Raw genomic sequence first — 13,568 nt, forward strand, 5'->3', positions numbered from 1 at the left:
AGTAGGAGACTAATTTACAGAACAGGAAAGATGAGTGTTTAACACATTTTCTTGTGTTTTCTTGATTTTATCCATAAATAATTAACTATTTTAGTATAAATCATTCAATCTATGTGATGAATATTGTTATATATATGAGCCTCCATTATGAGATTCTCTATCTATGGGAATATCCAAACATTTTTCAAGCTCCTTGGGTTATGGTTCTCATAGAATGAGAATTTAGGGGATGCATTTACTTGTGTGATCTTGTATCTATACTACTATTTAAGAAGCTTTCCTTATTTGAGATTCTCGATTTTAATGCCCAAAATACCCTCAATCTATTTTCTTACAAGATTTTCAACTAACAGAATAAAAAAAATAAATAAATAAAAAATTTGCTGGTTGAATTCCACTTTCCATGTTTTACTTTTAATATGCCAATTACGCTTTCCACTTTTTCAATTACCAAATTCATTTTTTTTTCCTTTTACAATTGATTATATTTAAATTTCCTTTCCCATGTTTTACTCCTAAAAAAATGCTTTTTAATTTATTCAATTTTTTTTTTCTTTTTTTTCCTTTTACAACCGATTACATCTAATTATTAAAAAACTACATTTTAGGATTAAAATAAAATTTATAAATGCCATAAATAAAATTAAAAAAAAAATAACACCAAAATATAAAAGAACGTGGATTTTTGAGCCTTTCCTTTAACAAAAATAAATAATAATAATAACCTAACACAAAAAAATGTGATCCTTTTACCGCAACAAAAATAATAAAAACTATTAAAATTTTGTAATTTGTTTTGTTATAGATCTATACTAAGTGGCTACATTTTAGGACTATCATAAACACATGACAAAACCATGTCCTTTTTTCTCAAAAAAAAAACCCACATCCATTTTTACTTACATAAAAAAATTTATTCCATAAAAAATGTTAAGGATAATTACACATAATTCACCTGTGGTTTGAGCGAAAATCACTTTGCCTACCCGTGGTTTGAAAAGTATCACTTAACCCACCTGAGGTATGTTTCCGTCACTCTCCGTAACCCACCTCGGTCTCTGCCGTTACAAAAACACCTTGTAACCCCAAAACAGAACATAACGCGAATCAAAACCCCCAAAACTCAAACACGTTTCGAGAGAGACACCCAAGGTGCAATCAGGCTTGTTCTTCGCGGTTTGGAGCGTGTGGAGAGGGAGAAAGCACTTCTTTTGCATCATCGAACCTGGGCAAGGTATGTGTGATGTTTTTTCATCTGCATTTGGGTCTGTTCCTGATTTAGGGTTTCAGATTTTGTTCAAGTGTGAACTTACTGTGTGAAAGTCTAAATCCAGGAATCGTGGTATGTTGAGATGTCTTCATCAAGTGGTAATTTCTCGGGTTCATGTGGACATATGTGCAATGAGCAGACTTGTGTTTTGAGAACAAGTTTGAGTTTGCACAATTTTGGGAGGAGGTTCTTGGGTTGTAGCCGTTATAAGGTTGGTCCTAAGTGTCCTTTCTTTGTTTGGATTGATAACCCAACCTGTCCTCGTGGGAATGAAGCTGCACCTTTGGCTCTAGAGAAGATGTCTAGGCTTCAGACTGCTCTCCAACTTGCAAATGAGAGGGAAAGGACAGCTCTGGAAACGGCAGAAGAAGCTAGGCAAATGGCAGAAAAGGCTCTTGAAGAGGAAGCCAAAGCCAAGGAGAGGGAGAGAAAGGCTCGAGCTGTCTGTGCAAAAGCTAAGGAAAAAGCCATTCTTGCTGAAGAGAAGCAAAGAATGTGGAAGTCTGCATGCATTTTGTCATGGATCTTTTTTGTTATTGTTATGTTGTTGTGTTTTGGCTCAATTGAGTTCTCTGGAGTGAAGAGACCTAGATTGTTGCCCCTGAAGTAGTTACTTAGTTAGTAGAGATAGTTATGGCAATGGTGTTAATGAATTTGTATTGTAATAGCACTAGCCTACTGATGTAATGTTTTGATGTGTCAATGAATGAAGAATTGGTCAATTCTGAGTATTTTGTGCATATCCTAACAACCATTCAATGGAAGAAGTAATGGTCAATTATCAATTTGGCTGTGCATACCATAACAACCATTCCACAATAAAAACTTTCATACACTGTATTAGAAAAGTATACTTGGACATAATTTGTAGTAGCAATAAATAAACTTCCATATAATTTGGCTGTGCATACCATAACAACCATTCCACAATAAAAACTTCCCATACACTCTATTAGAAAAATATACTTGGACACAATTTGTAGTAGCAATAAATAAACTTTCATATAATTTGGTTGTGCATACCATTCCACAATAAAAATAATATACTTGGACACAATTTGTAGTAGCAATAAATAAACTTCCATATAATCTAGTTTGGACAAATATTGTTCCATACAAACTGTAATATCACAACTTCCATATTGTACCTTAATTACAAAAAAGCACATTCCAAGGCCAGCAGTGATTGTTTTTTACACTAATTAGTAATTACAAAAAAGCACATTCCAAGGCCAGCAGTGACTGTTTTTTACACTAATTGATAATTACAAAAGGCCAACAGTGGTCTTCACAAAAAAAAAAAAACCAAAAAGGCCCACATGTTCCCACTAGGTTTACTTCCAATGCTGGCATGCGTACCCACTAGCTTCATTCATTTCTTGCCTTTACTCTTTCCTCTTTCCACCCACTGGATTCATTTTTGGTGGCCTTTGTGCAGCAAGCTATCCTCTAGTCCTCACACCACCAGTGCTCCCACTTGCATGTGAAGGCTACAAAATAAAAAATAGATCCACTTGTTAAAAAATATCCCAAGCTACACAACCATCCAGGACTAAGTTACCTGTGAAGATCTTGGTAAGGTATCCCAGGTCTCCCTAGGTGTGTGAAACTCTGGTTGCGAGGAAGAGAACCATCCTGCTCTCTTGTGAGATGGCCTAGGTTGATTTCCTTGCTGTGAGGATGAAGGCTGAGTGGCAGACATCATGTTGTAGGTCTGTGTAGGCTGCTGGGATGGTGGCTGAGGTGCAGGCTGATGTGCAGATCTAGGTGCAGACACCCCTTCCCTTGCCTGCAACAAAACCCAGTTTCAATACAGTGTCTATTGTAAGTTTAAAAACAAGTTTTTTTTTTTGTTTTTTGCCATTTAAATCCTAATTACTTACAGCTTTTTCTCTTTGAAGTCTCTGTCTCCTCTGCCATGGTGTCTCCCCAGTGATGCCAGCCTTGCACCCTCTTGAGTTATGCCCTTCCTTTTTGCATTTCCCACATCTTACAGGTCTATTCTGTCTACTTGCTTTGTAAGGGTTCCTAGGCTCATCAGAAGCTCTCTTTCTTTGCTTGGGTGGTCTGCCTGGTGGTTTGTATATGTGAGGTGCCAGGGGAGCAGGCTGTCCAGTCTCAGCCCATTCTGACTGGCCAGGCATGGGAGGAAGTACCTCCTTGTATATCTCCATGTAAGTTTCTTTGAAGTAGCATGGGTGGGTATAGTCTTCTGGTGTCTCAATGTTTGTATAAATGGCTGTTATGGCATGTTTGCAGGGAATGCCATTTAAATCCTAAGACCTACAGCTACATGTCTTCTTCACCAAATCAACTACATGCCTCTCATACTGACTGCCTACCTCATAAAGGAAACTACCAGCTGGGGTAGCACTAAATGCCTTACTTTCAACCTTCAATTTCTCCAACCTATCTTGTATGCTTGGACACAACTTTCCAGCATACTTCTGTATCCCTTCCCTTTTTGTGTAAAGCCTAGTCATAAGTCTAACCCTAATCCACTCCAACATTGCCAAGATAGGCTTGTCCCTAGACTTCAATATCATTGCATTAAAAGACTCACTCAAATTATTTACCAAACAATCTGTTAAGGCCCTATGAGTGAAGTGTGACCTTGTCCACTGTGCAGGTGCAATGTTTGCAAGATACTCATATGCCTTTTCATCCAAATCCCTTATGTATTGCATGCATCTCTCAAACTCCCTTACTGTTGTGGCAGCAGCACACCTCCACAATGCATCCTTCAGCTCTAATCCCTTGTGATCAACTTTGAAATTGTTGTAGATGTGTTTCACACAGTATCTATGCTCCACGGTAGGGAATAGTGTCTCTATTGCAGGTATAAGCCCCTGTAAATAAGCAAGCAAACAAACAAACAAAACAAGTTAGTTCAGCAAACAAAGTCAACTATTCAAGTGTAACTGAACAAAACAAAACTTGCATACCTTTTGCCTATCAGAAATGAAGACCAACTGAAGCTCCTCTGGCCTCCCTATATCATCAGCAAAAATTTCCAAAAACCATATCCAAGACTCCCTGGTTTCTTGTTCCACAACAGCCATGGCTACTGGAAAAATGTTGTCATTTGCATCCTTGGCAGTGGCAGATAAGATTTGTCCACCAAATCTGTGCTTTATGTGACAACCATCTAAACCTATAAATGGCCTGCATCCACCTAAAAATCATACCTTCTGAGCATTGAACCTAACATACATCCTTTTAAATTTTGGCTGGGAAGTCTCCTCAGCCATTTCTGTCTGCAATATAACCCTACTCCCCTTGTCTACAGTGGTTATCATTTGTGCATAGTCCCTAAGGACACCATATTGCAGTTGCTCATCTCCATTTATCAAATCCTTTGCCTTTCTCTTTGACCTATACACTTGGTTTACACTTAGGTCAACAGATAAATTTTGCATCACATGGTTGTGTACACCACTCACCTCCCAATTTGGATTTTTGCTAAAATCCTCAATGAACCTCTTAGCAACATAAGCTGATGTTGCTTGGCTGTTTTTGAAAGACTTGGGACAAGTACAGTCATCAGTCAAGGTCTTAATTTGAAATGTTAGCTCTCCACTTATTTGAGATGCATAACATCTCCACCCACACCCATTCTTGCAGTGAACTGATATCTTGGTCTTCTCATTAAGCTTGAATTTGATGTCAACAGGTTTTTTGATTGCATACTCCCTCAAAGCAGCTCTGAACACCTTTGCATTAGGGAACTTCATCTCCTTCTTCAGTACAACATTTCTCATGTCACTCTTAGCATTAAACTCCACTTGCTCAGGTTCCTGCTCATCATCAGACCCATCCATGCTTACCAGGTCATCCTCAAGGGCTGGCTCAGCCCACTCAGGGTCTGTGTGGGGTGCATTGCTTGATTCTGGGGCTGTGTGGGGTGCATTGCTTGATTCTGGGTTTGTATTGGGAGCAGAACCTTGTGGAGCTGATTTTTGAGCAGCAAATACATCATCACCAAAGCCATCCCCCTCTAGGCCTTCATTTAGCCAATCATCATCATCATCATCATCATCTCCTTCAACATTCTGTTCTTCATCTCTTGCATCAATGTCAACATCCTCAACATCTTCTTCATCATCACTCTCATCATCATTCTCATCATCTTCATCATCATCACTATCCAATTCTATTTCAACCCTTGCTGCATCACCACTTACATCACCACCTGCATGACCACCTACACCATCTGCCACTCCCCCTACATCACCACCTACACCACCTGCCACTCCCCCTGCCACTCCCCCTGCATCACCACCTACGCCACCATCTGCCACTCCCCCTGCATCAGGATACTCAACTGCCAATGGCTCCACATCTATGTCAGTATAGATTATGATTTTTTCAGCATACCATGCCTTATGAAGGTTAGTCATGTTTACAACATCTGTATCTGTTTCTATGTCTCTTAAATCATGCTGTAGATCACCATCAGGAATTAAATACTTATATCTACTGTGTTCCTTAGGAGCACCAACTAGATGGCATAAATCCCTAATTTCAAAGTAACTCAACTTGTCAGGGTCAATCTCTGTCAGTAAACGTACAGACCCACCCACATATTGTATGGTTGGCTCCTCCACAAAACATCCCCCAACATGAATTTCAAGGTCAAATGTGACATCATCCATCTGCAATTAAAATAAGTCTCAATGTTTACACACACTGACATGCAGAAAGTGAGAAGAAGCCAAAAGAGACAACAAGGCAACAAATTGACAACAACACACGGACAAAGGACCACATAAAGCACATGCAAAACCAGACTCCCAACAAATTCATAGGGACCACACTACCCACACTTCACAAACAAGTGCAATCATTGACAAAATGCATTATAGAAACAACAATAGCAAAATGCATATCCTAAGCGATTCTACACATAAATCGCAAAATGCTAATTTAACATACAAAAAAAATTTTACTGTGCAGATGAACAGCAAAACCTAACTACGTGGGTGGGTCACCATAAAAAAATGACATCAAGAAGCCAAATGCAGATGAAAAAACATCACACATACCTTGCCCAGGTTCGATGATGCAAAAGAAGTGCTTTCTCCCTCTCCACACGCTCCAAACCGCGAAGAACAAGCCTGATTGCACCTTGGGTGTCTCTCTCGAAAAGTGTTTGAGTTTTGGGGGTTTTGATTCGCGTTATGTTCTGTTTTGGGGTTACAAGGTGTTTTTGTAACGGCAGAGACCGAGGTGGGTTACGGAGAGTGACGGAAACATACCTCAGGTGGGTTAAGTGATACTTTTCAAACCACGGGTAGGCAAAGTGATTTTCGCTCAAACCACAGGTGGGTTATGTGTAATTATCCCAAAATGTTATGTAGAGTTTCTTGGTTTTAAAGGTAATTGTTAAATCCTGAATTTAAGCTCTTTTTTACTATTGTTATGGGTGTGTAGTAAGTGGCTAAATTTTAGGATTGAAGATAAGTAGATAACTTCCATCAATAAATCAAAATTTTCTCTTAAAAAAATATAAGAAACAATTGAGGAAAGATGTGTAAATAAAATTTTGGATAAATGAATCACTTAAAAATGAAGAACTCTTTTTCTATACTTCACTAAAAACAAAAACCAAAAAAAAAAAAAAAAAGTTTAGATATATATGCCCACAAATACGAGACTAAATTCAAGATTTAGATCTTCTAGATTTCCTAAGGTACTCTACTAATAGATTTCTTTAAATTCTAACCACTCTTTTATGATTTAAAGGTCTAGATTTTACTATGTCAGCATTTCCCTAACAATACTCTTAAAATAATAAAATAATGTTGCAAACAAATCAATTAAGATTATTATTAGTGGAATACTGACATGGCAAAATCTAGACCATTAAATCATTAAAGAATGGTTAAGATTTAAGGAAATCTATTTGGTAGAGTACTCTGAAAAATCTAGAGGATTTGAATCCTTGAATTTAGTACTGATAATAAAAAGGAATAGATATGGAGTTGAACTCCATATCTATTCAGTACTGATAATATATATATATATATATAATATAGATTTTAACTCAGTACTGATGAAAAATTATTTCATTTGCAAACGCATAATATGAATAATACTCATCAAGGAGCGGCAAATTTGTCTTTATTTAGATGAAGTTTCCTCTTGTTATTTTACATCTTTTAATCATATGATTATGTTTAGCATAAATGTATATGAATGAGATTGCTTGTTCTAAAAATGATGTTAAATATGACCATTAATTATTGAGAAATGCTATATTTACAACACTTTTATAACAAATTTTAAGTGGCAGATTGTTATTAATTAGTTGTTACTGATAGGCAAAAAAAAAAAAAAAAAATTAGTAGTGAGTTTCAAATTAGAACTAGTAACAATTTATCACTTAAGATTTGTCGTGAAAATGTTGTAAACGTAACACTTCTCTTAATTCCTAGGATAGTAGGAGACTAATTTATGGAACAGGCAAGATGAGTGTTTAATACATTTTCTTGTGTTTTCTTGATTTTATCCATAAATAATTAACTGTTCGAGTATAAATCTCTCAATCTATGTTATGATTATTGTTATATATGTGAGCCACCATTATGAGATTCTCCATCTAGGGGGAATGTCCAAACACTTTTCAAGCTCCTTGGGTTGTGGTTCTCATAGAATGAGAATTTAGGAGATGCGTTCACTTGTGTGGTCCTGTATTATTCTTAATTCAACCATCATCAAACAACGAACCACTAGACGGTGGGATCTAACTAGATGATAATATAAAATCAAGTGTACGGTTGCATTGAGTTACATCGAAATTTAGAGTACATCAACTTTCTATCAGTTCACCATTTTTCGAGTACATTTTCAAAACCAAAAATGATTTTCAATTTGTCCAAATTTATCAAATAATCAAAACTATTGATATCATCCTATGTGTATCATTGCTTATACATATGCATGAAATCATAGGACGTGTCCCCAAATTTGTAGTAACTATAATATTTCTATACAATATGAAGGATAGAGCAAACTCTTTTCATGTCAATCAACGGAGAAGGTGTCACGTATATATCTCATTCACTTTTTCTTTGTTCCATCTCAATTCCATGAATTTGTCAAACCCTCCACTTAAAAGATAGCAATCCTAGGTATACTTAAGAGGTATTTTGTTGCTTTTACTACTTGCGAAACATGATTTAATTTCTAAATTACCTGATCAGCTGGCTTCTAGTCCCCAAGCTTTTAACCCTGAGGTTTGGGAAGCCTTCTGGCTATACAATATCAGAAATACGAAAATTATACGTATATGAAGGAAACAGTACATGCATAGCTAGCATAAATTACATGGAAATATTCCTAGTGAACAAGGCGTAGTCCCCACATTGCTTCTCATAACTTGCTGTTGCATCACTAGCACAGAGGCAGAGCTACCAAGATCTCCAGAAGTGAGATAGTCACCAATCACACCTAGTTCCTGATTTACACTCCACTTTGTTAATCCCTCAAGGAGTACTGGATTTATCCCATGTTTCCTTCCCACAATCCAAAGGTCATACGATTCAGAATTCATGGCCTGAATAGCTGCAATAGTTTCATCTCCATCCCTCACCACCACCTCTCTATAAACCACCCTATCATTTTTCTCATTTTTAACCCAAAACCATGTAACTAACCCATCATCAAGCTTTTTCTCCATCTCATTATCTCCATTAAAGTTATAGGAAAGAAAGCGTATCACAGTAAGAGAGATGCTCCGGTTCCCAGCCATTCTATCTGCAAAAACAAGAGCTTCTCGAGCATCTGCTCCTCCTAAAAATAGCAAAACAAAATGGTGGTGGACAGAATTCTCCGTGGATATGGCTGGAACAGCCCTTTGAAAATTACCTTTGTCAAAAAGAATTCCAACAGAACAAGGTGCATGAGCTAAGACATTGGAGTTCACAGACCTGACTCCAGCTAGTACAATTTCTGCTCCTCCAATATCCCAGTGTTCCTTGTGGAATGGTAAGATGACGAGAGTAGCTTTGCATTCAAGAGCAAGCTTGCAAATATCTTGGAACATGGTTTTTTTCGGTGACACAGCTGTGAATGTACGGAGATTGAGGTAAGCATTTTGGCTTTCCTGATAAAGCTTTAGGGCACCGAGGATAGCCTCAGAGGATCCATATTTGGAAGGCAATTTCTGTTCTTCGTGATCTATAAACAAGGGGGCAGCACGACCAACAAGCTCAATGAGATGGAGAGCAAAGATTGAGAATGGGCTAGTGACAGTAGGATTGGAGACCTCAACAAGTTTGATGAGGCCATTCACGCTTTCCAGGTCATGCATGCATAGAACTATACGAACTTCATTTTCTGGAGAGGTATGTTGAATGGTTCTCCTTTTATTCACCATGTATGGCTTTGTTGGATCATAGAGGATGCTGATCAAAGCTGTACATGTTCCAGTCACCGCTGCTGTTAATAGTATTAGCAAAGAGAAACCTGGCTGACCTATAATCTGTATGCATACATCCAAAACAGCAAAGCAAGAGAGATGAGATGAGAACGGCCAAAAAAAAGAAAAAAAAAAAGAAAGAACGAAGGTAACTTACATTTTCTTCTTTTAAAAAAAAAAAGAAATCTATTTCGTAGAACGTCAATTGCATGTTTGCATGTAATTTGGAAGCTTTTCAGTTTTGGTAAAGAAGGAAAACACAAGTGAAATTGCATTTAATTGGTTAGACGAGCAAACTTGATTTATTTACATTTTTTTTTTCAAAGAAAATGAAAACTAAAAACATTTTGGATAAAATATTTCTATGGACATAATATGATTCACAATCACTAATATGACTTGTTATATAGTTGATGCATAATAAACACGATATTAGCATTAGATCCAAATAAAAGCAACGTTTTAATCGTAATAAGCTGTGTTAATAGTTAGTGAAAAAAATCAGTACCCTATATATATGAATATATTGAGTGTGAGAGAGCATACCACTTTATCCATCCAATGGAGATATAATAAAATCTCGACTTGGCCTCTTAAGCTCAAAATGAAGCTCATAGTGAAACTCTCCCTTAATGGGACGTTAACGAAGACAGCAGCCATGGCGGTCACAAGCAGCTTGGAAAAGTAGCCAATCAGAGCCAGAGCAAACAATGGCGATAAGTGCACCCAGCCAGCAGCAGTCATGGAATATACATCTGTGGTAATCCCAATAAAAATAAATGCAATTGGCATGAGCAACTCAAAAATAAGAGTTTCACACCTTGCCACAAGGGTCGATCCCAGTGGAGGGCCATCCGGTATAACCAGTCCCAACATCATTGGCCCTGTAGCAATGGCGACCCCAAAAAAATCTGTGAGAAACCCCATAACTAAAACCAATAACAAAATTGCAACCACATAGCCTTGATCAACTGGATCCCCTTCAGGAGTATGGTCAACGATCCACTGCATTCCTCGCCCAACGAAAATGACACAGAAAGCCACTAAAACCGCCAAAGATATCAAATACCATAACGCAGCCATGGGCTTTGTTTCCCCTTGTTTTGCTGCCTCAAACGCATAAAAAGCATTAAGCCCTATTGCATCGCAAATCATCGACGTGGATAGTGACATTCGTCCAACCTCGGAGCTTAGGAGATTTAGCTCTTCAAGAATAGTATATATGCACGGAAATGATGTTATAGCCATGGAAGAAGAAATTGCTCCAATCGAAGCAAATTTTGCAAGATCTTTATCCATGGACTGGCGCATAATCATTGCAGCAAGTACAACTATTATTAAGGGAAACACCATTCCGGCAAATGCAATATACATTTCCTTTTTTCCTGCTTTTTTTACTAGGGATAGATCCATTTTCACACCGATTACAAAAACGAAATACATAAAACCCATTATTCCAATATTTCTCAACACGTATTGGGTATTATCTGGGAACATACATGAGAAGAACTTTTTGTTGTGGCCTAGAACGGAGGGACCGATGATTATACCGCCCTTGACAACATTAAACCATCAACAACAAAAAATACTGAAAGTTAGTGGCTAGAAATATATGTGCTTTTAATACAAGGCTAAACTTCCAACTTAATTAGACCCAAAAAAAAAAAAAAAAATCTCTAGCTATAAAGTATGTATCATAACATTCATGAAAAAAAAAAAACCTAAAACTAAAACTAAAACTTACAATGATCTCTGCGACAATCCTAGGCTGTTTGAGAGGCTTCAAAAGAAAGCGAAGGATCTGAATGATAACGATAACAAGGGTTATCTCAAGCAACAATAGTGTGAAGGAGGAATTCAAGGGATTCTCTCCATAAAAAATGCCATAGGGGTGAGTGCTTTGAATGCTATGGCAAGTGAGAATCATTTCGGGAGATTGGATGACATTAGTAGGTGCATGCAACTCAGCCACCTGAACTTTCATGGTGCTACGAAAGCCGTCAGAATGGTTACTAGGAGCCAAATAACGATAGATTGGGTAAACCCTAACCATCAGAATAATGCAAAATTAACAAAATTGAGAGAGAGACAGAGAGAAGAGCTGCAGGGATGTGGACATGCTTTAAAAGAGGGTGAAGACATGGAGAAATTATAAGGTTATTGGTGGACCACGTCATTTATCCATAATTTCATTAAAAGACTTCCACTTGTTTAAAATTCCTGAGTTAGTAATCAGTTTCTTTTATTAAATTTTTTTAACTCAATAATTTTAAATATGTGGAAGTCATTTAATGGAATGGTAGAACACGTCACTTATTCAATATGAGGACCTTATAGTTTCTGGAAGAGTTGAACCTTATTTTAACGGTTGAACATTTCTATGATTTCATAAAATCAATGCTCTTGGATACAATAAATTGAAAAGATTGTTTTTTCTCAACCAAAAAAAAAAAAAAAAAAAAAAAAGAAGAAGAAAAGATGGTTAAATTTATTGGGGCGGTGTAATGGATTCAATAAATTTTACTATATAAGTCTTAACAAATTTTTTACCAATTAAAAAAAAAAAAAATCCTTGACCAAATCCTAATTTTGATCATTTTTTTTTTGTGGTAAATATTATATATTCTTGTCAACAAATTGTGGTGATCTAATCTTCTAAAAATGGAAGTTTCTATTATTGCTATTAATAAAAGAATTATATGTTGATTTGCTTAATTAAGTAAGTAAATTTTTTTTTGTAGGCTTCAGTTAGTTCAATTGGTAAAGTCTCTTATGATTGAATATGAGATTTGCGGTTTAATCTCCGCTTAGTTATCATTAGGAGTAAACATCATAGGTTGAAACTCTTTCAAAAAAATTAAAAAAAAAAAGTTTTTTTTTTCCTAGTTAAGGAGAATACTAAGTTACTAACTAGAAGTACAGGGGCATTGACCATTGAACTATGGTAGAGAAAAAAAAGGATTAAACCGAGCGGGACCACTGAAAATGGGCCGTGGCCCATTCCATAAAACCAAAAGATATGATGGGGGCCCAAAGCATTGGGCCCCCATACTCTGCCATAAGAGGATAATGATTTTCCTCAAAAGAAGGCGGCTTTTACGTTGGTGGTAGCGGAGAGAATTTATTTGTGTTCAGGTGTGTTATTATATAAGGTTTTTATAGCCATCACCATTATTTGTCAGGGTACAAAATTAAATGAATGAAAGAATGCAGGACCCCGAGTCATTGAGCCCATCCTCTATAGTCTTTATTATGTATTGTTTGGACCACTCTTGTCCTTAATATCTTTATTTATTTTCTTTTTAATACATCTGCTCAGTTGTTGTGAACTTTATTTCCAATATATTGGACCAGTGAAATTTTTATTAAAGTTGAGTTTCAATTATTTTAGTTTTTACCATGGCTTTTAAGTAGAGTTTGTAGTGTATTTTTATGATAGAACTCATTTCTCTCTCCCTTGTGTGTTTATATTTGTTTATAAAAAATAAAAAAAAAGTTTTCACAAATTTTCTTTTTTTGAGAGAATTTCAATCTATGGTGTTCGTTCCTTATAATAGTTTTTTATTATCGAATCAAGACACCAATTAGTTTTTAGTGTCTCTTATTCAATTATAAGTGATTTCACAAATAAATATATATACACATTTGAATGTAACCGACTTCTAGGGTTGTTAAAAACGTTATAGAGGAAATCAATTATGACGACACATAAAAAGATGTGTTGACCAAACCTTAACAATGGGTTGGCGACGAGAAAAATATGATAGCGATTAGCATGGCTTTTTGTTCGGAAAAAATAGGAGATAACTGTCAAAACCAATCTGGCAACTTTCCATATTATTATTATGTAAAGCATACATCATGAAGTAACCGCTA

General features: G+C 36.4%; 3 protein-coding genes across 3 annotated transcripts; 1 reads left to right on the plus strand and 2 right to left on the minus strand.

The window, feature by feature from the left end:
- The first annotated feature begins 959 nt into the window (after positions 1-959).
- LOC126694184 (uncharacterized) lies at positions 960-1,880 on the plus strand. Its single transcript, XM_050390290.1, has 2 exons — positions 960-1,234; positions 1,335-1,880. The coding sequence occupies exon 2, from the start codon at positions 1,353-1,355 to the stop codon at positions 1,878-1,880; it is 528 nt and encodes a 175-aa protein (XP_050246247.1). The 5' UTR covers positions 960-1,234; positions 1,335-1,352.
- Positions 1,881-2,712: 832 nt separating this feature from the next.
- Positions 2,713-3,957, minus strand: LOC126694254 (uncharacterized). The gene is made up of 4 exons (XM_050390399.1): positions 3,558-3,957; positions 3,154-3,509; positions 2,832-3,059; positions 2,713-2,760 (listed from the first exon to the last, which is right to left on the minus strand). Exons 1-4 carry the CDS (start codon positions 3,955-3,957, stop codon positions 2,713-2,715), a joined length of 1,032 nt encoding a protein of 343 aa, XP_050246356.1.
- A 4,318-nt stretch (positions 3,958-8,275) lies between these two features.
- LOC126727567 (cation/H(+) antiporter 24) lies at positions 8,276-11,981 on the minus strand. Its single transcript, XM_050433303.1, has 3 exons — positions 11,437-11,981; positions 10,239-11,246; positions 8,276-9,755 (listed from the first exon to the last, which is right to left on the minus strand). Exons 1-3 carry the CDS (start codon positions 11,743-11,745, stop codon positions 8,586-8,588), a joined length of 2,487 nt encoding a protein of 828 aa, XP_050289260.1. The 5' UTR covers positions 11,746-11,981; the 3' UTR covers positions 8,276-8,585.
- Positions 11,982-13,568: the final 1,587 nt, after the last annotated feature.

The sequence above is a fragment of the Quercus robur genome, chromosome 1, assembly GCF_932294415.1.
Source record: "Quercus robur chromosome 1, dhQueRobu3.1, whole genome shotgun sequence".
NCBI lineage: Eukaryota > Viridiplantae > Streptophyta > Magnoliopsida > Fagales > Fagaceae > Quercus > Quercus robur.